Source organism: Pecten maximus, chromosome 5, assembly GCF_902652985.1.
Source record: "Pecten maximus chromosome 5, xPecMax1.1, whole genome shotgun sequence".
NCBI lineage: Eukaryota > Metazoa > Mollusca > Bivalvia > Pectinida > Pectinidae > Pecten > Pecten maximus.
Window position 1 is genome coordinate 8,129,348 of NC_047019.1, and position 23,703 is coordinate 8,153,050.

A 23,703-nucleotide genomic window follows, 5' to 3' on the forward strand; every position below is an offset into this window, starting at 1 on the left:
TTGTGCATTTACATTCAAAACGTATGTACAATTTATCATCATGTGGATTTTCAGACTCTTTGGTGACTGTAAGAGTCGTGGACGAATTTTTGCCTGTTTATTCTTGGTTCTATTTTTAGTAACAGTGACATCGAAATTGACATTAGGAACCTCATATTCCAGTTCACTGTAACAGCTAAAAGATTCAGAAAGTGAGAGCTTTTTGATTCCGAGATAATTTCCGGAAACGGAAGTGCTGTATTTTGAGAGTATACACGTACCATATTGCCATTTCTGTTTTAGTAACAATCAGATTTACCCTGACCATAAGAACTTTAAAACCCCTACCGCTCATCTGAATTTCAAAGTGCATCTTTTATCCTCTATTAATCTTGATGATGTATTCTCGGTTCCATTTGTAAAGTAACAGGGACATTGACATTATGAACTTCATGACTCCATACTGCATATTCCCACGTCACAGTGTAATACAGAGTTATAGAATGTTCGTCCGGATGATCAAACGGAAGTGGATCCATAAGTTCTCAATTTACATGGTAAAATCTGTGGAGAAAGGCTCGATATTGTTATCTAAAAATTAGGTTTGCAAGATGAGTAAATGAGTAGAATTTTTTCCCCCACTTTGTTACTAGTCATCGTTTTGGGAGAAGGAGTAGATAAGTTGAAATAACTTGTGTCTAACCCTTTTTTAGAAGTTTAACAATGAAAATGTTTGAATCAAAGAAAACAAACTTTAGGAATTTATATTGTTGCATACATGTATTTAATGAAAGCTGTGGTAGAACGGTGGTCCAGGAAGTTCGGTATCCCGTCCGTACACTTCACACTGCTTTAACGGACACGGACTTTCCCGCCACGCATATCGGACGGCGGACACTTCTTCCTGTCCACACTGACTTGTGTTCAGTGTAACCGACGATATATGATGTGACGTCATTGGTGCAGGTTTCCAATTTCCAGTGTTTTTATCACACTTCGTTGCAGAACAGCAAACCTGTAAGTAGCCAAAGTTGACTTGATCACAGTGAAAAACCACATATCGAGTACAAACTTTTGAAAGTGAAATATGCATTCCATTTGCTAGAAATAATTTGTTCTAGCAGACCTATGTTGTTTTTTTTTGTTATTTCTTCTGTCAAAACATCCTTAAAGATGACAATGAAAATATACAATTCTAATTTTCAAATTTAAAGAAATACAACGGAATTCCAGTTTTCAGAAAATGCTAAGAGATATCCCTCTAATTAACCTTCATCTGCACTTGACAAAATCACTACATAGGGATTGTATTTCGTGCAAAATTTCGCACTCAGAGGTAGTTATCGGGTGCATTTTAAAGCAATTTTCTTTTTTACCCATAATTCAGTATGAAATCTCACTGCGCTTTTTTAGCGACAAAGTGAACGGAAATAAAAACAGACTTTGAAATGTGGATGGACTTGAGGGGACTTGTGGGGTCGACAAAAGAAAGACCGTACCCCAAAACTCTGCGTCCGTCCGTAGGTCTGTCCTATCTGACGGACTGGGCATTGTCTATAGTTATTTTATCAGTGTAAATCGTGTTTCCACTACATGCTGTGCTCATTCTATGACATTTAAGTTACATATAGGTGTCTTTCGCTTAAATTAATGTTCGTTTCAAATATTTTTATGAGAAGATGCATTGATATTTTGTGGAGTAGAGTAGAGCAGAATAGCTATGAGGCAAGGAGTGGGGAAAGCGGAGTAACTCGAGTGAATTTTTAATAAGGTTTCAGAATCGCTATAAATACTGGATAATTACAGGCGATTAATTGATATCATACATTATTTAAAATCCCGAAACCGAGCCTTTATAGATTTGATTTCTTGATATCATGTTTGTAAAGATATTATATTTTCACTTGAATACTTTATTTCCAGTTTTCAGGTAAACGACCCGTCAGTTTAATAAATATATAAATGGCTTTCATTGTTTTGTTTTCGCTCTGATAATCATAAGGTGATATTGACGATTATTTTCACTAACTTGTCATTATCTTACTGATAATACTTACATTTGTACATACCGATTTTCAACATATAAAAATGGATTTCTCGCGTAATAATCAAGGTAGAATTAACTTCGGTACTCTTTTCCTTTTTTCCAATTTACATTGTATAGACTTTTTCTATTAAATGGACAGTATTTTCACAAGGAAGTATTTTAGATCATATGCATTTAACTATTGCAACATTTAAGTAACATATACTGTCTTAATGTGTGGTTGATCTTTTAACTCTTAGTTCTTAAAGACCAATTTTAGTATATGTCCGTTTTAAGCATTTCTTCAGATTCAATTATCTTTTGTGTTAATAGACAGCATAACATTGTGGTTTGCATTTTACCTCAAAGTTACTGGCGTTAGCAAACACCTTGATAGGCGCTCTTCCCTGGTTGTACTCTATGTTGAGGGAGTGTCCGGTGAAATGGTACTCCGATGGGAACGGACCCTGAAACTCCAATCCGGACTGGTGGTAGGCCACGCCGAGAGCGCCAGTCGGGCAGCAACGTCATGTTTGAAACGTGGATGTATGCTGAGATCATGCAAAAACAGAACCCATCGCTACATGTACGTCCATATTAAGCAATGAATGTATAAATATATATCATAGTAACACAACTGACGAAGGGAGACAACTTTATGTCTCGTGCCTGTCGTAGCTGTACTGTAATGAATATATGTATATGTAACAGTAATGTATGTTACATGCATATATGGAAAAGTTTTAAGTGTCGATGGTAGGTAACTGATGGACGGGGTAATACTAAAAGCAGGATTAAAATGATTTCATATCCGGATTCGATATGAAATGAATGTTACATTTCACATTACTTTCTATGTATTTATGATGGTTGCAAACAACATTTTGTACTTATAACAACAATGATGTATATCTGTTTTATCGACATGAGATACCGTTTCCTGAAGAAGCGAATCAATGTTCAATCAAATCTCAATATTACGAGAATCTAATCCACGTAAAACATTTAAGTACGAAATAGTGTCAGATTGGAGTATTCTAAAGCGACTATAACTGTAAAAATGACTGTTCGAAAATAACATCAGGCCTAATATATATATATATTTTTTTAGTTAGCATGCTGGAAAACTATCTTTGTGGAAAAGCATAAGAAACGTTTGTTTGTGAAAAAAATGAAATTATTTAAATGCTGGTATAATAAAACAGTTATAGTATGGGTATTTCTGAAAAAACCCACACCTTTTATTGTCCCCATTGACATTAACTTTTTCCCGAGGCGAAAAGTGTTATTTCGCTCATATCCATACACATAAAATGAGTAAAAATGTACAGATAAAGTCACTTTAAGAATTTGAAATCTACAGATATAGTCGCTTTAATGAGTATGAAATCTACATTTATAGTCGCTTTAATGAGAATAAAATCTACAGTTATAGTCGCTGTAGTCGGTTATGTCGTAGTATATAAAGGTGCCAAGAGAAGGGGCCATCTCTTGTTTAGTCATTAACTTTAACTTTATTGGCGTTGAACGTTATTTTTTAATATATTTGTTGGGTGTTAAAGACAAAACAAAACAAAAAAACAATGGCTGATGCATGAAAGGTGACCATTACCTGCCATACGGAGAATCAAAGTCTGGAAGGTCCAAAGTCACAGACATAAATGTATTTGGCATCTTCGCGTTTGGTACAGTTCCATAGTCGGCTGTTTGGGCCCACCGTAGGGATGGGAAATTTTTGTTATCTTGTCCAGCTCTGAAGGGTGCTAGCTGCATAAATACGCATAACATAAGTATACAATACTATTGGACTTAAATCAACACTTTCTGGTAATGTTTGTATATTTTGTTTGCAAGTAATCATGAAACTGCTGAATTGCATTTATGCTATTTATTTACACGATAAAAAATAACACATTTAGGAGAAGGCTTCTACTGACTCAACCGGTTGTCATTTGCTTCTCTGAAATTGTTTTTGTTTTCAATAAAATTTGTTGAAATGAAATGAAATCTATACCTGTACAAATCCAAATGGAAACTCTAGGGACGTCGTATGTAGAGAGTTGATGCTAAACCTCTGTCTCCAATCCCTAATCATGGTTGGGAACTGACAGCTGTACAAATCAGAAGCTCCCGCATTAGCCTCCCCTATAATGGAACAAACACATACCAATATTCTGAAAAGACTTGATGTATCGGTCTTACAACGAAACACACACACACACACACACACACACACACACACACACACACACACACATATATATTATGAACCAAACTTTTAAAAACATATGTTTTGTAGAAATTGTAACGCAATAATTACAATGAGTATGTTTTCTAGATGGTTCCAATTTCAATAGATTTACCAAAGGTTCGACACCAATTTCAAGATTGACAAATATTACCATATGCAATATTATAAAATGTATACCATTTTGGAAGTGGGACGACCGTTTCGCCCGTTGTTTGTTAAATAAGACAGAACATTGTATTCTGTAGGCCTTCAGCAATACACTTCAGTCAGCTACTACACTATAAAGTCAGCATACTTCAGTGAGCTAGCACTATAAAGTCAGCATACTTCAGTCAGCTAGTACTTTAAAGTCAGAATACTTCAGTGAGCTAACACGATAAAGTCAGAATACTTCAGTAAGCTAACACTATAACGTCAGTATACTTCAGTCAGCTAACACTATAAAGTCAGTATACTTCAGTCAGCTAACACTATAACGTCAGTATACTTCAGTGAGCTAGCACTATAAAGTCAGCATACTTCAGTGAGCTAGCACTATAAAGTTAGCATACTTCAGTCAGCTAACACTATAACGTCAGTATACTTCAGTCAGCTAACACTATAAAGCTGTATACTTCAGTGAGCTAACAATATAAAGTCAGAATACTTCAGTGAGCTAACACTATACCGTCAGTATACTTCAGTCAGCTAACACTATAAAGTCAGTATACTTCAGTGAGCTAACAATATAAAGTCAGTATACTTCAGTGAGCTAGTACTATAAAGTCAGTATACTTCAGTCAGCTAGTACTATAAAGTCAGTATACTTCAGCGAGCAAGCACTATAACGTCAACGTGATAACATAGAGTGGCAAGAACCAAACCGTAGCCTTCAAAATACTAAGATATTTCACATCTTATAGGCCGTCCTTGAATGACGATGGTCGTGAAATGACGTTATATAAAACTAAACTGCAGTATCTTTATAGCCAACCATCATCTTACATGTCTATAAAGACATTCAATATTAAAGTTGAGTGAGTGATTACCTTGATACCAAATTGCTCCGTAAATAGTATTTCTAGTAAGGGGACTCATCATAGCATTCCACAAATCCGAGTTCCGAATGGCCCTGTATATCGGAAATATTGGCATAATCAATTGGTTTACATTTGTTTGATATTTTAATAAGACGAACTTGTTCACATGTGATACTATTCTATTAAGTATCACTGTCCACTCGGTGTGGAGAAAGAACCGTACATGTTGCCCCTATTGCTTGACTCGTGAGATGTTTTGATTTTGGGATCATATATATTTTTCGTTATTTTTTCTGAATTGCGTTTTCAATACCTTTGTCCCTTGAATCGTATATGTGTATGTAATGTATTTGATGCTAAAATGGACACTAGCTGTGTTTGATGTTTCTTGTTATGTCAAGGAGTAGATTTAAAGAAACAATATTCAACAATTAAGAGCCTATTTATGAGCACAGAAAAAACACGGCAAAAAAAAAAACTAACAAACAAAAAACAACCAAAAACACACAAAAAAACAAACAAAAAATCCCCAACAACAACAAAGAAACAAAAATTCTCTCTTGTTACTGCCTCATTTTCTCTCTATCGTTTAATATTCGTTCTTGAATGGGAGATTAAAATATCTTTCCGCTGGCAGAGACAAACCAAGAGCTCTCAAGGGTTCTGACAGCTTGTTTGCCTGGCCATCAGTGTCAGTAGCAAAGCGTCCGTCAGTGGCATAATCATTTATGATCACTTAAATGACTTTACTGAGTTGAATAATGAATTATACTGCCAACCAAAGCAACCTGATACATCACATAACCAACCTACCTTTTCCCGTGAGTAGGACATTTACTAAGTGCAGACGTCGAAGACCACCATTCAATTTTCGTTCCACCCCAGTTTGACTCAACTAATCCGATCGGATATTTGAATTGTGACGATAACCGTTTCCCAAATAACCAACATACAGCCGAAAACCCTCCCAGGCTTCCTGAAAAAGTTGAATGGATCATTATTTTAATACACATGTTTTGTACCAAACATCTTAACACACTCGATTTTAACTGTCAGTTTTAGTTCTAACAAAGATAAAATTTCATTTTCGTAGTGTGATAAAACAAATTTCTAAATTTATCATATTTTTAACGGAATAAGGAACTTCTATTTAAGGATTGAATCTTGATGTGGTCGATTTCATGGGGTCATGAATTGAGTTGTTCTCGAGACAAATTTAATGAACTGCGAAGCAGTTCATGTTGAATTTGTCTCAAGAGGAACTCAATTCATGACTCGATGAAATCGACTAAATCCTTATATTTCATTTTTTTTCGAATAAGTCGGTCTAGATATTAACGTCTCGAAGCTTGTGCTAGCCCAAATGCGGAAAAGCTCGAGGAGTTTCGGATTGTGCATGTCTAGTAAATTAAACCGCCATTTGAGGATTAAATACAGCATTAGTTTGTCAAAATTGAAGTACCTAGCATATCTGGTCTTTCATAAAATACAAGAATACTTTATCAATTTGATAATTTTAATAATTAGTCCATGTTTATAACAACAATGTAGAAAAAGTGTAATCGTTCCGCGGAACTATGTATTCATACGCACCGATCAGTGTTAATCTGGTCAAATTCATGAGCAAATGAAACAGACTAAGTTTGGTAGTTTCATTGAGTCAAACTTGAGTAGAAATTGAAACATTCCGTTTTGAAACTTCATGGTGATGTTCATATACTATGATAACATTACGTTACTCCAGATAATGAAACAAAAATATCGCAATATGTAATCTTAACACGCTTTGACATTTCCAATCTTACCTCCTGTGGGAACAGACCACGGAGTTGCGGGTGCCACGGAGAAGTCGTGCAGTTCAACACTTGACTGCGCATGCTGGGACTTGAATATACGGATATTGCTGTAGTTGGACGCCTCCACGTACTCCGCGGAAGAGTTCACGAGCTATTGAACCGAAAAATATTCAACTTACTACTATATCCTAGGATCTTCCCTATCGCATCTTCTGTTCTGATAGCGTTTGAAAACCAGCAAACAATATGTTAATACCCTTTGGAATAAGTAAGACCTTGACAATTCAGTTAAAACCCCCTGTAACGTAACCTTGCTCTTATCGACCTGTTTTCGCAATGGAGTCGTCATATAAACGAGAAGTTAAGTTCAGCGCTCGAGACATGAAGTCGAGCGCTCTAGAAGTTATGCCGAGCGATTTCGATTATCAATATTAAAAATGATACTGTGCACGCCCTTAATATACCACCGTCTATAAACCCGTTATATTCAAAACGTGGCATTCACAACACACTCCTTCACGATCCCTCTAGCAATTGAACAGGGTTAACAATGGCATACTTTATCTATAAAATACATTGCAACTAGCAGGTTTTATAAATAATTTAACAGGCCCACAGACTGTTATGAAATGTATGCACAACAAGGACGTATGGTTAGTATGTAACAAATTTTTTTTAGATGATCCTATCAGTAGTTCCTGGTAAAATGTGACTACGGCAAGAGCGAGGGACAATTGGTTTGGTTTATTTTGTTTAACGTCCTATTAACTATTTACAGCTAAGGTCATTTAAGGACGGCCTCCCGTGCGTGCGACATGCATGCATGTGGTGAGTGCGTATGTGTGTTTTGGGAGGCTGCGGTATGTTCGTGTTAAGTCTCCTTGTGATAGGCCGGAACTTTTGCCGATTTATAGTGCTATCTCACTGAAACATACTGCTGAAGACACCCAGCAGGACACCCCAACCGGTCACATTATACTGACAACGGGCGAACCAGTCGTCCCACTCATAATATGCTGAGCGCTAAGCAGGAGCAGCAACTGCCATTTATATAGACTCTGGTATGTCTCGGCAAGGAGACAACTCAAAGCCTTCCTCACAGGGGCGAACGCTCAACTAATGGCCGAAAGTGATGCAGTGTCAAGGGAGACGTTAGGAAGAAGAAAGTTTTTTTAAGAAAGAAGAGTAAAGACAAGATTCCAAATTTAGTCGCCTCTTACGATCATGCAATGGAGGCAGCAGGTACAATTCTTACGACCTACCTGCAGGGCCGCGAGGGACACAAGAGACACAATATATAAAAGGAAAGCAATTTGAAAATCTGACATACAAAAACGTGAAAAGAATTCATTTTACTTACTCCACCCATGTTGAATTCCATGTTACTCTGTCCGGAGCACACCCACACGTCACCAAACATGACGTCATGTAGAGTTATTGTCCCTTCACTTGACTTCGCAGCAATGGTATACGGCCCGTAGTTGGAACCAGTGATACTTACTTTTGCCATCCATGTTATAACCCCCGAGGAATTGAATGTGTGAGTTCCATCACCGACCGTATGGCCATTCAAGTATAACTGCACCTTTTCTCTGAGGTGCGAGGCTGTTCCCCACACGATAGCCCCCTGTGCACCTTGCTGCAATACCATATGGTCACTATAGTAGGAGGCAAATTTAAATGTTGAGCTGCCCACTGGTAAAAGTAAAAAAAAAAACATACGATATATGGATCATATGACTGTTTCAAAACAATACTTGCAAATGTCAATCGAAGGGAACACAGGGTAGAGCTTTCATGACATTCTTTAATTCGCTCAAAACATATGTATTATGTTTGATTTGTCATAATATACACTTGTCTTTACTTGATATATATACAACAATTTAATGACTCAGAAATAGTTATTGCGCCATTAATTAAAAAACATTAAAGCAAAATTGGAAACGATGTGTAGCAGTCTAATATTGGCATTAGCAGTGACAAATACGTACATGTCTCCTATAAGTAATTTTTTGTCTGAAATTTTCTCAACATCTCCAAATATTTATTGATATATATGTACTGTTACTGAAATCATTTTTCCAAAATAACGTCATTTTTTCCCGTCTGTACTCTAAAAGATAACTGTTTTACCTCTTTTTAACACCAATGTATCAACTCTACTTACAGCCAGCAGCATTGCATAGGGCCAAACACAACAGCACCCAGTGGTTCCGAGCCATGGCTTACCTAAGTTATGACAAGGTTATTAACGGTGTCGCGGTACATGTAAGAATCCCTCTCCCTTATCTCTACACATTTACTGACTTATCGCCTTGACTTTCTATCCAGGTGAGTTTATACCTATCTGCATGGAATAAGTTAAATAGTCTCCTATGAAAGAACACGTGAGCAGTTCATATGTTATAAACGGTTTCTTCGGGTGGTCATTTGTCTTTGATATCTTACGGTTCGTGTGGTAGCTAAAATGTCGGGCGCGTAGCCAAACCTGAATGAAATGGGAAGCCCGGTCTAATCAAAGGTATGACAGAAAGCCTTCATGCCTGGTGCCAAAGGCACGAGCAGGGAGAGAGCACGAGAGGGTGGCTTGAGCCCCCCTCTCGGAACATATATTTGACGAGAAATTTAAAGAAGTATTCACAAAACATATCGTTCAAATCAAGCCTAACGTTCTGTGATATGTTGCAAATCATAGGATGATATATATCGTGTATATTAAAGAGATATTCCGATACATATTCAGCTGAAAAATCATACCAATATTATATTTCTGCTTTTTGAAACTCAGGCATATGTTATAATAGACGACGGATTAAAAGTGTTTTTGCTTCAACAAACTTAGCAATCACTGTCTCCAATTCTACGGAGTAGTAGCGATACGTTTACAGATTGCCAGAGAGGACATTCGTTCTCCGTCAAAGGTTGATCACAGCTATGTTATTTAGCCGACGCATGATGCTGAAGAAATGTACCGTATTCGCAGACGTACATAAGAAAATCTCTTGACACCTGGAGACGTTCGCATACAATTTAGGTTCCTTGGTGCGACTAGTGTGGTTGCCGGTGCATTTGGTCGATGCTTCTGTATCAAAGTTCTTCCCGGGACAGAAGGACGTATGCATTCCTTTCCTGCCAAATCGGCAGTCTTATCATGTATTGTCATCTTCACGTTTGTTTGACAAGGTTTTGATTGACGTATGCCACTCTTGGGCACTTCCAGAAGGTCAAAGGATCTCTCTTGTAAGAGGACAGACAACTAATATATTGTAGTTATATAATCTAGTCGTCGATGCATAGGCTTACATTACAGGTTAACGAAGGGTTTGATAGGAAACCATCCACAGGAACATCAATATTTTTATAATATTATCAAAATAAAATAAATTCTTGAAAATAATTAACCGAAAAATGTTTTCGTGACAAAATGAAGAAGCCCGGGCGTAATAACGTACGCATGGCGAAGCGCCTGAATGTCATATCTGATAATATCTATACCTTTGAGTTCTGTAATAGATACACCAAATGTACGTTAATGAATAAAAAGTTCCAAGCAATGGTTTTGTCTATATAGGACTACCTTTAATGTGCTTATCAATAGATGTGGCTTTCATTGAAGATAATGGGTGATTTTGAAGCAATACAGTACCTTATACCAAAGCAATATGTACAGTGTGAAATGAGGTTAAATCAGGTCACAATTTCATGTCAATTTGTGGTGTTCGGGTCAATTTTACCTGGAAATTTCCCCATGAAATTGACCTGAATTTTACCTGAGGACATTTTACCTGTTTACCTTGAAAGTCAAAATATTGAAGATGCACAAATGTATAGCCACAATGGGATTTGAAGTACATATAGGATGATTTAACATTATATAAGTACATTCAATGATGGCGCCTTTGTGAATTGACATGCCTCGTCATTCAATTACGGCGCCTCTGTGAATTGACCTGCCTCGTCATTCAATGACGGTGCCTTTATGAATTGACGGGTGATATTACATGTAGGACACAAAATGATTCATTAAGATACAAACACATTTGTATGACATCAATCAATTACACAAACACCGAAAATGAAACTATGGAAGATCGGCAATGTACCGGAAATAACAATCGACATATAAAATCCAAGATCGGCAATGTGTGTATGTATAATAGGTATTAAAAAATATTTAATATGTCCTCACTTCACAATTTGCATGGTAGCCTGTGTCGAAAAAAGCCTCGATATATCTGTCCTTAAATGAGGAACCTTATACGATTTCTTCACGAACCAAATCGTTATTGCACTTAATACTCTGCCATGCACAAGTTTCGAATCAAATGGTCCCTACCACTATAGTGCAAATAAAGGAAAACAATATGTTGAAACTTCCAGTTTTATTTTGCTATTTTTACATATTTAATGAAAGCTGTGGTAGAACGGTGGTCCCGGAAGCTCGGTATCCCGTCCGTAAACCTCACACCGCTTTAAAAGACAAGGACTTTCCCTCCACGCATATCGGACGGCGGACACCGCTACCTGTCCACACTGACTTGTGTTCAGTGTAACGGACGATATATGATGTGACGTCATTGGTGCAGGCTTCCAATTTCCAAAGTTTTTATCACACTTCGTTGCAGAGCAGCAAACCTATAATTAGCGAAAGATTGAACGTTATTTCTCAATGAAACTTCGTTTCGTCACTATTATTAGTTCATAAAATCAACTGATCAATGTGTTGATCATTAGAAGGGGAGGTAAATTGCACTCATTGCGGTGCTGAAACGTTTCCATAGACGAGCAATCATATTGTCCTATTTTTAAAGCGTTAGATAAAGATACTGCTACATGTACTTTCCTATCTATGATGACACTTTCCTATTATATATAAGTATACTTTACATTGTAATAGGCTATTTTTATTTGTGGTTAGTCTTTTACATCCTTGATTGTTTAAACCAATTCTAGTATAAAATTGATGGTTTTACCTCAAAGTTACTGGCGTTAGCAAACACCGTGATAGGCGCCCTTCCCTGGTTATACTCTATATTTAGGGAGTGTCCGGTTAAACGGTACTCCGATGGGAACGGACCCTGAAATTCCAATCCGGACCGGTGGTAGGCCACGCCGAGAGCCGATAGCGCCAGTCGGGCTGCAACGTCATGCTTGAAACGTGGATGTATGCTGAAATATCATATGAAAATATTGCCCTGTTGAAAATAAGGAATACAGTTGGAGATTTAAATATGAAGGGAATGCCACTCATAGACCGTTTGATAGACAAAGTATGATTAAAGGAAACACTTAAGTTTCTTTCCTGACAGGTTATTATATGTGTATACATTGTATGTACAATATGTATTTTTATGATGGTAACTGACTAAATATCATTTGTGCTTTTGGCCTGGATTTATAACCATAATACTGTATATTTTGTTTATCAACATAAGATACCATAATGTCATCTGTTGAATCTTACCTCGTAGCTCAATGTTACCTAATTTTAATCCACATGGGACATTCCCCTGAATGTGACTCAATGCACTTTATTTACAATCAGTAAATGGCTCGATGTAGACAGGCGACACTAAGATGCTGACTATGGCGTCCTTTTCAAGTTGATTATACAAACAGTCATAATACATGTTCAATCATGTTCGCTTGTGCGGTGAGAAAAGTTATATCGAATATTTGTTGAATTTTAACAAAATATAATTAATGAAAACAGAAAAATCATGTTGATGCGTGAAAGGTAATCTTTACCTGCCATACGGCGAATTGAAGTCTGGAAGGTCCAAAGTCACAGACATAAATGTATTTGGCATTTTCGCGTTTGGTACAGTTCCATAACCGGCTGTTTGGGCCCATCGCAGGGATGGGATACTTTTAACTTCCGATCCATTCCTGTGGGGTGCTAACTGCATATGTTTATACAAATATGTTTACATCAGTATCCAATATAATGTATTATCTTAAAACTGTTTAAAAACTTCCACTACACCTTCCACTACAATAAAACGAGTATTAGTTTGTACTTCATCACAGAAACACTATTATCGCATTTAAAAAGAAAAATGACATTGGTTGTATCTACATGCAATTTGAATGACATTTACACTACTCTTATTATGTAGGTTTTGTTTTTCAAATATTCACAAAAAAAAAAAAAAAAATGCCAACGTGACATTAAATTAAGTCTAGCATTGGACAAAATTGTCTGAAGGTACATATCCTTCTGTAGATAAACTTGTATGAAGGTAAAATCAATAGGAAATATATAATGACTACATGTTTGTACAATTTGAATATGATGGATAATTACACCTGTACAAATCCGAATGGAAACTCCATTGATGTCGTGTGTAGAGAGTTGACGCTAAATTTCTGTCGCCAATCCTTGATCATTGCTGGAAATTGACAGCTGTACAACTCATAAGCTCCGGCATTAGACTCCCCTAAAACGAGGGGAAAATGACTATACCAAACTCAAAAAATGAATACGTTTTTCACCATTGTTTTTTCCTATTTCAAGAAATGTTCCCATTTCTAACATGTATATCTCCCTTGCCAATGCCGTTTTGCGCATGTTGATTAATGCTGCCTTCAATTCTATAGTCCATTAGTGTATAATAACCATTGTTTGACATTATTACTTCCACACTGCTCTGACGGCTCTGCACTGTATGTGTACCTGCCGACACGAAGTAAAAGTTGCGTACCAGCATCTTAAAATGGGTCAGAACAACCAAGTCCACGGTATCAGAGATTAAATAAAAGACTTCAGTAACCTCTCTGCATTGTAGACCAGTCTACAACCACAGAACCTTAACAATATGTGTAGTGTATCTATAGTTGGTTATTAGTCCCCTGCCGTTTGAAAAACGGGGGGACTTTAGGTTTACCCTCCATCTGTCTGTCTGTCTGTCCGTCCGTCCGCCTGTCACGCAACAGTTGTACGGACAACTCCTTCTAGAGTACAACTCCGATTTTAACGAATATTCGTATACATGATCAGTATGATATGTAGTTGTGCATCCCAATTTTTTTCTCGAAAAAACATTTTTTTTCAAAATGGCCGCCGGCTTCTCATCGGTTGATGATTGTCCAGACAACGCCTCCTTAAGTACTACTCCGATTTTAACGAAACTTGGTATACATATAACATGTAGTTGTGCATCCCACATTTTTAGCGCCCCTGTCGTTTAACTTTAGGTTTACCCTCCGTCCGTCCGTCCGTCTGTCACGCAACAGTTGTCCGGACAACCCTTCTAAAGTACTACTCCGATTTAAACGAAACTTTGTATACATGATCAGTATAACATGCAGGTATAAAAATGGGAAATACATAGGTGCAGTCCTAGCTAAGGCAGGGGACTTTGTATTGCTGTTGCAATACTATCCATTCTTGTTTCTTGTTTGGAACTATTCGTGAGGAATGTTTTTGGGTTCTGTCCCACTGCCGAGATATACCAGTGATTAAACAATTGGTAACCGATAGGCCTGCTTAAAATTGATTAGCATGGGAATTGGACGACTGGTTCGCCTATTGTAAGTATAATTATTATGACCGAATGAGGTGACTTGCTCGGTATCGTTCGCAGCAGGCACTATGAGGTCGCTATCATTTCCTCGCTATTACAGAGGCAAAACGAACAATACCGTAAGTCTCCTGAAACCAATTCATCTCGCAAACTTTGCAGACCCTTCTCAAATGACCATAGCTGTAATAGGACGATAAACACAAGTAGACGTCATTGCTTTTGCAGGCAACTATCATCGAAATCTTACAGATATTGGATATTTAAATCTAATTATAATTACCTTGATACCAAATCGCTCCGTATATAGTATTTCTTGTTAGAGGACTCATCATAGCATTCCACAAATCCGAGTTTTGGATGGCCCTGTATATGGAAAATATTAGCGAATAATTAACAAAGTAGTGCTCAATTAGTTTATATTTGTTTTTTAAGATAAACTATCATCATATGGAATGCTATGAAGGTGAGCAGGTAAGGTAGGTTTTTGTTTTTATAGTTTTACCATTTACCTCACAACCCTCTAAGTTACACACTCTCACTCACTTTCTCATCATCCCTCTCACCCCTCTTAATCTCTTTCTCAGCCTCCCTCTCACAGCTCGTGGGGCAACCCTAATAAAATTAAAGCTTAACTGCTATCAGTAAAGAATATCCAACCAGAAGGTGCTATCCTACTAAAGTAGGGACTTCCGATGATGGATACAATTGCTACAGCAACACATATAAGTTACACACCTTCCTTCTCTCTTAAGCACTAACTCACCCTGGTACTCTCTCCCACTAACCATCTCCCTATCACCCATGCACTCTCTCACTCACCCTACACTCTCCCTAACAGCTCGTCGGACATCTCAAATACAACGAAAGCACATCCGCTATCAGCAAAGAATATCCAACCAGAGGATGAAATCATACTAAAGTATGGACTTCCGATGATGGATACAATTGCTACAGCAAAAGTTTTCTTTTAAAAGTAGCAGTTGCAAATGTATATGAAAGTGTAGTGTAAGTACACTTTATCAACCTACATGTACGTTGGCACTGGGGCAAACATACGGGAAGGCCAATTAGGGCTTAAGGGACATTTTATTGCACGATGGTACATATTCGCCCCTATGTTTGAAGATAAAAACGCATTCCTCCTTGTAAAAACCTACCACTTTATACCTACCTTTACTTTTTTCTACATTGATTTATATATCACTTCAACCATTTCATGTTTAACTAATTTGATCATAAACGTTTTAAAGTATTCTAAACATTTTTATAGTAGTAGTGTTTCACATGTTTAAATAAAATACGGGGTTGAATTTCATTTTGATTATTTCTCCGGTTAGTATGTAGGAGGTACCTTTTGACTTGTGTTTAAACTGAATACGGTTCACCCCTCCCTAGACCCTTCCTAATAAGCCAGCAATAATCCAAGCAATCATCGCCGCCGGACACTCATACCACGCTGGTAAACTTTGACTTGAGTACCCTTGGCACCCGGTGGCGTGTTCATTATTCATGTTCGTTTTACAATTCTTATATCAACAAGAGTTTTCAATGTTATCTACAACTAAACAAGACCAAGGGTTGCTTTCTCTGTCCTTTCGGCGTTCTTACGGCAAATTGGATATTTGCGTTCGTGTTGTTTATTAGATGCTAAGTGGCGAGAGACTTAAATTTTATCTACAACTAGAGAGATTTAGGGAAAAAACTCTTTGTACGATATCAAAAACAATAAATTGACAGTATATAATTATTATCTTGCACATACCCTACTTCCTAAAAACACTGTCTGTTACGGCACAATCAAAGCGTCCGTTAGTGACACAATCATTTGTGACTAATACAATTATTGTACTCTGTTGAAACAACGAAGAATAACGTCAATCTAACCAAACCTGATGCATCACATAACAGATTGTAACTTACCTTTTCCCGTGAGTAGGACATTTACTAAGTGCAGAGGTCGAAGACCACCATTCAATTTTCGTTCCACCCCAGTTTGACTCAACTAATCCGATCGGATATTTGAATTGTGACGATAATCGTTTCCCAAATAACCAACATACAGCCGAAAATCGACCTAAGTTTGCTGAAAAAGATATATGGAGCTTTGGTTTGATATACATTTATCTGTACTGAACATCTCAAAGCTGACTCGCTTTTCATTAGCACTCTAACATAACAGACATGTACATATGTTTAACTCTTCATGCCTTAAAAAGCGACCTATTCTGAAATAAACTGTCAAAAACACAAATAGTAGTTTAAAAGAATAACCCAGTTCATATTCTGAATGTCGTTTGTCATTCTCCGTTAATGTTCAAATGAAGCATTGAAGTGGGTTGTGCCTGGATAGGCAGTATTACACTCAATACAGACACGACAATATCGATAACAGAAGGAGGAAAATCTGAGACTTTTGAAACAGACATCAAAACTTTGTTTTAATCAAATGTAATACTTATATTCTGTTTTGAAACTTCATTATAAGGTTCAAATACTATGATATCACTATATAAAATTACTTCAAGTAACAAAACAAAAATAGCACATGATGTCATATTTTAATGCTTTGACTTTTCTAGGCTTACCCCTAGTTGGAACAGACCACGGAGTGACGAGTGCCACGGAGAAGTCGTGCAGTTCAACACTTGATTGCGCATGCTGGGACTTGAATATACGGATATTGCTGTAGTTGGACGCCTCTACGTACTCCGCAGAAGAGTTCACGAGCTATTGAACCGAAACATATGCAACTTAATACTATATCTAAGGATGTTCACTATTGCGTCTTCTGGCAACAGGAAACAATATGGTATTACCATTTGGAATAAGTAAGTCCTTGATAATTTAGTTAAAACCCCCTGTTACGAAACCTCACTCTTATCGACCTCTTTTCGCAATGGAGGTGTCATATCAACGAGAAGTTAAGTTCAAAGCTCGAGACAGGAAGTCGAGCGCTCTAGAAGTTAGGCCGGGCGATTTAGATTATCAATATCAAATATGATATTGTACATGCCCTTAATATACCACCGTCTATAAACCCGTTATATTCAAAACGTGGCATTCACAACACACTCCTTAGATAAACTACTTGCTAATGATTTAAGAATATCCTTCTAGCAATTGAACAGGGATAACAATGGCATATTTTATCTATAAAATACATTGCAACTAGCAGGTTTAATAAATAATTTAACAGGCCCACAGACTGTTATGAAATGTATGCACAACAAGGACGTATGGTTAGTATGTACCAAAAGGTTTTAGATGATCCTATCAGTAGTTCCTGGTAAAATGTGAGCGAGGGACACTTGGTTCGGTTTATTTTGTTTAACAGCTAAGGTCATTTAAGGACGGCCTCCCGTGCGTGCGACATGCATGCATGTGGTGAGTGCGTATGCGTGTTTTGGAGGCTGCGGTATGTTCGTGTTAAATCTCCTTGTGATAGGCCGAAACTTTTTCCGATTTATTGTGCTAGCAGGACACTCCACCCGGTCACATTATACTGACAACGGACGAACCAGTCGTCCCACTCCTAATATGCTGAGCGCTAAGCAGGAGTAGCAAATACCATTTTTAATGACTCTGGTATGTCTCGGCCAGGGGACATAACCCAAAGCCTTCCTCACAGGGGCGAACCCTCGAAGGTGAGGGGGACGTTAGGAAGAAGAAAGATTTTTAAGAAAGTAGTCGCCTCTTACGATCATGCAATGGGGCAGCAGGTATAATTCTTACGCCCTACCTGGAGGGCCGCGAGATACACAAGAGCCACAACATATAAAAGGAAAGCAATTTGAATATCTCGCATACAAATACGTGAAAAGAATTAATTTTACTTACTCCACCCATGGTGAATTCCATGTTACTCTGTCCGGAGCACACCCACACATCACCAAACATGACGTCATGTAGCGTGATTGTCCCTTCACTTGACTTCGCCGCAATGGTATACGGCCCGTAGTCGGAACCAGTGACACTTACTTTTGCCATCCATGTTATAACCCCCGAGGAATTGAATGTGTGAGTTCCATCACCGACCGTATGGCCATTCAAGTATAACTGTACCTTTTCTCTGAGGTGCGAGGCTGTTCCCCACACGATAGCCCCCTGTGCACCTTGCTGCAATACCATATGGTCACTATAGTAGGAGGCAAATTTAAATGTTGAGCTGCCCACTGGTAAAAGTAAAAAAAAAAAAAAACATACGATATATGGATCATATGACTGTTTCAAACAATACTTGCAAATGTCAATCGAAGGGAACAAAGGGTAGAGCTTTTATGATATTCTTTAATTCGCTCAAAATATATGTATTATGTTTGATGATTTGTCATAATATACACTTGTCTTTACTTGATATATATACAATTCAATGGCTCAGAAATAGTTATTGCGCCATTAACTAAAAAATATTAAAGCCAAATTGGAAACGATGAGTAGCAGTCTAATATTAGCATTAGCAGTGACAAATACGTACATGTCTCCTATAAGTAATTTTTGTCTGAAATTTTCTCAACATCTCCAAATATTTATTGATATATATGTACTGTTACTGAAATCATTTTTCCAAAATAACGTCATTTTTTCCGTCTGTACTCTTAAAGATAACTGTTTTACCCTCTTTTTAACCACAATGTATCAACTCTACTTACAGCCAGCAGCATTGCATAGGGCCAAACACAACAGCACCCAGTGGTTCCGAGCCATGGCTTACCTAAGTTATGACAAGGTTATTAACGGTGTCGCGGTACATGTAAGAATCCCTCTCCCTTATCTCTACACATTTACTGACTTATCGCCTTGACTTTCTATCCAGGTGAGTTTATATCTATCTGCATGGAACAAGTGAAATTGTCTCCTATGAAATAACACGTGAGCAGTTCATATGTTATAAACGGTTTCTTCGGGTGGTCATTTGTCTTTGATATCTAACGGTTCGTGTAGTAGCTAATATGTCGGGCGCGGAGCCAGACCTGAATGAAATGGGAAGCCCGGTCTAATCAAAGGTATGACAGAAAGCCTTCATGCCTGGTGCCAAAGGCACGAGCAGGTAGAGAGCACGAGAGGGTGGCTTGAGCCCCCCTCTCGGAACATATATTTGACGAGAAATTTAAAGAAGTATTCACAAAACATATCGTTCAAATCAAGCCTAACGTTCTGTGATATGTTGCAAATCATAGGATGAAAATATCGTGTGTACTAAAGAGATATTCCGATACAAATTCAGCTGAAAAATCATACCAATATCATATGCATGCTTTTTGAAACTCAGGCATATGTTTAAATAGACGACGGATTAAAAGTGTTTTGGCTTCAACAAACTTTACTTGGCCACCACTGTCTCCAATTCTACGGAGTAGTCGCGATGCGTTTACGAATTGCCAGAGAGGACATTCGTTCTCCGTCAAAGGTTGAGCACAGGTATGTTATTTAATCGATGCATGATGCTGAAGGAATGTACCGTATTCTCAGACGCACATAAGGAAATCTCTTGACACTTGGAGACGTTCGGATACAGTTTAGGTTAATTCCTTGGTTGCGACTAGTGTAGTTGCCGGCGCATTTGGTCGATGCTTCTGTATCAAAGCATCGACAGGTTAACGTAGGGTTTGATAGAAAACCATTCACAGGAACATCAATATTTTCATTTAATATTAATAAAAGCATAACTTCTTGAAAATAATTAACCGAAATAATGTTTTCGTGACAAAATGATGAAGAAGCCCGGGCGTAATAACGTACGCCTGGCTAAGCGCCTGAATGTCAGATCTGATAGTATCTATACCTTTGAGTTATATAATAGATACACCAAATGCACGTTAATGAATAAAATGTTCCAAGCAATGGTTTTGTCTATATAGTACTACCTTTAATGTGCTTGCCAATAGAGGTGGAATTCATTGAAGATAATGGGTGATTTTGAAGCAATACAGTACCTTATACCAAAGCAATATGTACAGTGTATATGCTTAACTAATGCATTGTCATAATTTTGCTTTGCAATTGTGTCAACAGGTCAAATTTCATTAGGAAAATTTGACCGAAAGAAAGATTGACCTGAAATGGACTTCAGTTGACATGAAAATGAGGTGAAATCAGGTCACAGTTTCATGTCAATTTGTGGTTTTCGGGTCAATTTTACATGGAAAATGCCAATATGAAACTGACCTGAATTTAACCTGAGGACATTTACCTGTTTACCTTGAAAGTCCAAATATTGAATGTGTGAATTCCATCACCAACCGTATGGCCGTTCAAGTATAACTGCACCTTTTCTCTGAGGTGTGAGGCTGTTCCCCACACGACAGCTCCCTGTGCACCTTGCTGTAATACCATATGGTCGCTGTAGTAGGAGGCACATTTAAATGTTGAGCGGCCCACTGGTAAAAGTAAAAATCATAAGATATACAGATCATTTTAATGTTTCCAACCATACTTTCATAAGCCAATCGAAGAGAACAAATGCAGGACATTTATGACATACTCTAATTCGCTCAAAACTTATATGTATTATGTTTGATTTGTCATAATATACACTATCGCTTGACACTGTGCGTAGTCATAGCGACCGCTGCCAGGTCATAGCCCCGGGTGTTTACCTGTGTTACAATGTGTAGCTTTTGTTTTCATAACGGTACATTGCTTTTTCTCTACGACCTAAATGTTACAGAATTTATGCACAAACATACAGTACGTGATACGATAATTAATCAATCTCAAATACATGTAATAAATTTATGATCGGTAATTAACATCATTAACACTTGTATTGGGTAAACACGGATATCGGCTTGTAACACCGTTACGTGAAACGACGACTCATTGAAAGATGCATGTTATTAATTACATACACATTTACGTATTAAGCAGTGATCACAAGAACTGGGTTGATTACACACAAATTAGTCAATAGTCGTCTGATACTTAACTAAGCGTCACATTGTTAAGTGAATACGGGTTTAATAAGTATCGGACATCTTGGGTAGTTCTCGCGTACTTTTAAATAGATAGCTTGAGGTTTCTGGTACGTAAAAATCATTGAAAAAAAACATGGACTGACGGTAAGTTGTAAAATCTGGGTATTTTATTTAAGGTATTTAACGTTTGTAATTTCTACTTGTTTGTGAACCTCCGGGACGTGACACATGTGTGTTGTTTGTAGGTCACATATGCCCGCTATAAATAAAACAACTTTCACTTTACATGTTCTTTTAAAAACATAGTTTATTTTTTACTTTCTACCAAACAAAACAAGAATCATATAAGAAACATAAGTATATTTATTGTTAAAAAGTCTGACAATTAGACGTGTTTATGAAACGTCCCGGATCGTATATAATCAAGGGAGATAACTCTTACACGACAATTTTTTTGACCTGGTAAACGAAATTCGGCAGTCCGGAAAACTCGTAATCCGGACGGTTTTGACTGGGAACGAAGGTGTTCGGATTATCGAGGGTCCACTGTACACTTGTCTTTACTTGATACATATACAACAATTCAATGGCTCAGAAATAGCTATTGCGCCATTAACTAACAAACATTAAAGCAAAATTGGAAACGATGAGTAGCAGTCTAATATTTGCATTAGCGGTGACAAATATCTACATGTATCCTGTAAGTAAATTCTTGCCTGAAATTTTCTCAACAACTCCAACTTTATATTTTTATCCGGCAACTGCCACCGCGTTGTCGGAATACACTCACCATATATATTTTTGCTTCATACGGCAGTAACGGAAAACAGCTGTATCAGCATTCCTTGCGGTGCTGAAACGTTTTCATAGACGAGTCCCAGTATTGGGCTTTGATCTTCAGTAACTAAGTTGTTAAGATTCTTAGCTTTAAGGCACACGTGAGTCATTTTTTTTTTTATTTCAGACTCAAAGTTGTATTTTTAGCCACCGATATCCGGGGGTTTTCCCATTTTTCTCTGGCGGGTATATATACCCGTTCAGCATCCAACCGATGGATCAGATATATACCCGTTCAGCACCTCTAGGGTTAAACATAAGACAACATGATTGCTCGTCTATGAAAACGTTTCAGCTTCGCAAGGAATGCAATTTACCTCCCCTTCTAATGATTAACACATTGATTAGTTGATTTTACGAAATAATAATAGTTACGAAACGAAGTTTCATTGAGAAATAACGTTCAATCTTTCGCTCATTAACGATTTGCTGTTCTGCAACGCAGTGTGATAAAAACACTGGAAATTGGAAACCTGGACCAATGGCGTCACATCATATATCGTCCGTTACACTGAACACAAGTCAGTGTGGACAGGTAGCAGTGTCCGCCGTCCGATATGCGTGGCGGGAAAGTCCGTGTCTTTTAAAGCAGTGTGAAGTTTACGGACGGGATACCGAGCTTCCGGGACCACCGTTCTACCACAGCTTTCATTAAATATGTAAAAACTGCAAAATAAAACTGGAAGTTTCAACATATCGTTTTCCTTTATTTGCACTATAGTTGTAGGGACCTTTTGATTCGAAACTTGTGCATGGCAGAGTATTAAGTGCAATAACGATTTGTTTCGTGAAGAAATCGTATAAGGTTCCTTATTTCGCAATCCTTATTTAATGACAGATATATCGAGCGTTTTTTTCGACACAGGTTACCATGCAAACTGTGAAGTGAGGACATATTAAATATTTTTTCAATACCCATTATACATACAAACATTGGCCATATTGGATTTTATACGTCGATTGTTATTTCCGGTACATTGCCTATCTTTCCATAGTTTCATATTCGGTGTTTGTGTAATTAATTGATGTCGTACAAATGTGCTTGTATTTTAATAAAGAGCTTCATTTTGTGTCCTACATGTAATATCACCGGTCAATTCATAGAGGCACCGTCATTGCCTGACGAGACACGGTATATTCATAGAGGTGCTCTCGCTGAATGACGTAAGAGGTTAATTCACAGAGACGCCGCCATTAAAGGACGAAGCATGTCAATTCACAAAGGCGCAATCATTGAATGTACTTCTATGATTTTAAATATCCGTACATGTACAGCAAGTCCCTTTGCCTCTATACATTTGCTCATCTTCAATATTTGGACTTCCAAAATGTCTTCAGGTTCAATTCAGGTC

The 23,703-nt window shown here is 37.6% G+C and overlaps 2 protein-coding genes across 2 annotated transcripts; both read right to left on the minus strand.

Moving 5' to 3' along the window:
• Positions 1-744: 744 nt before the first annotated feature.
• LOC117327042 (sialate O-acetylesterase-like) lies at positions 745-9,352 on the minus strand. The gene is given in 10 exon segments (XM_033883866.1): positions 745-994; positions 2,368-2,519; positions 2,522-2,556; positions 3,618-3,772; positions 4,020-4,150; positions 5,285-5,367; positions 6,089-6,251; positions 7,081-7,222; positions 8,432-8,766; positions 9,242-9,352. Coding segments are annotated over 10 exon segments (1,482 nt in total). The 5' UTR covers positions 9,297-9,352; the 3' UTR covers positions 745-763.
• Positions 9,353-11,437: 2,085 nt separating this feature from the next.
• LOC117327041 (sialate O-acetylesterase-like) lies at positions 11,438-19,361 on the minus strand. Its single transcript, XM_033883865.1, has 9 exons — positions 19,250-19,361; positions 18,438-18,772; positions 17,186-17,327; positions 16,521-16,683; positions 14,881-14,963; positions 13,384-13,514; positions 12,823-12,977; positions 12,048-12,243; positions 11,438-11,709 (listed from the first exon to the last, which is right to left on the minus strand). The coding sequence occupies exons 1-9, from the start codon at positions 19,302-19,304 to the stop codon at positions 11,479-11,481; spliced, it is 1,491 nt and encodes a 496-aa protein (XP_033739756.1). The 5' UTR covers positions 19,305-19,361; the 3' UTR covers positions 11,438-11,478.
• Positions 19,362-23,703: the final 4,342 nt, after the last annotated feature.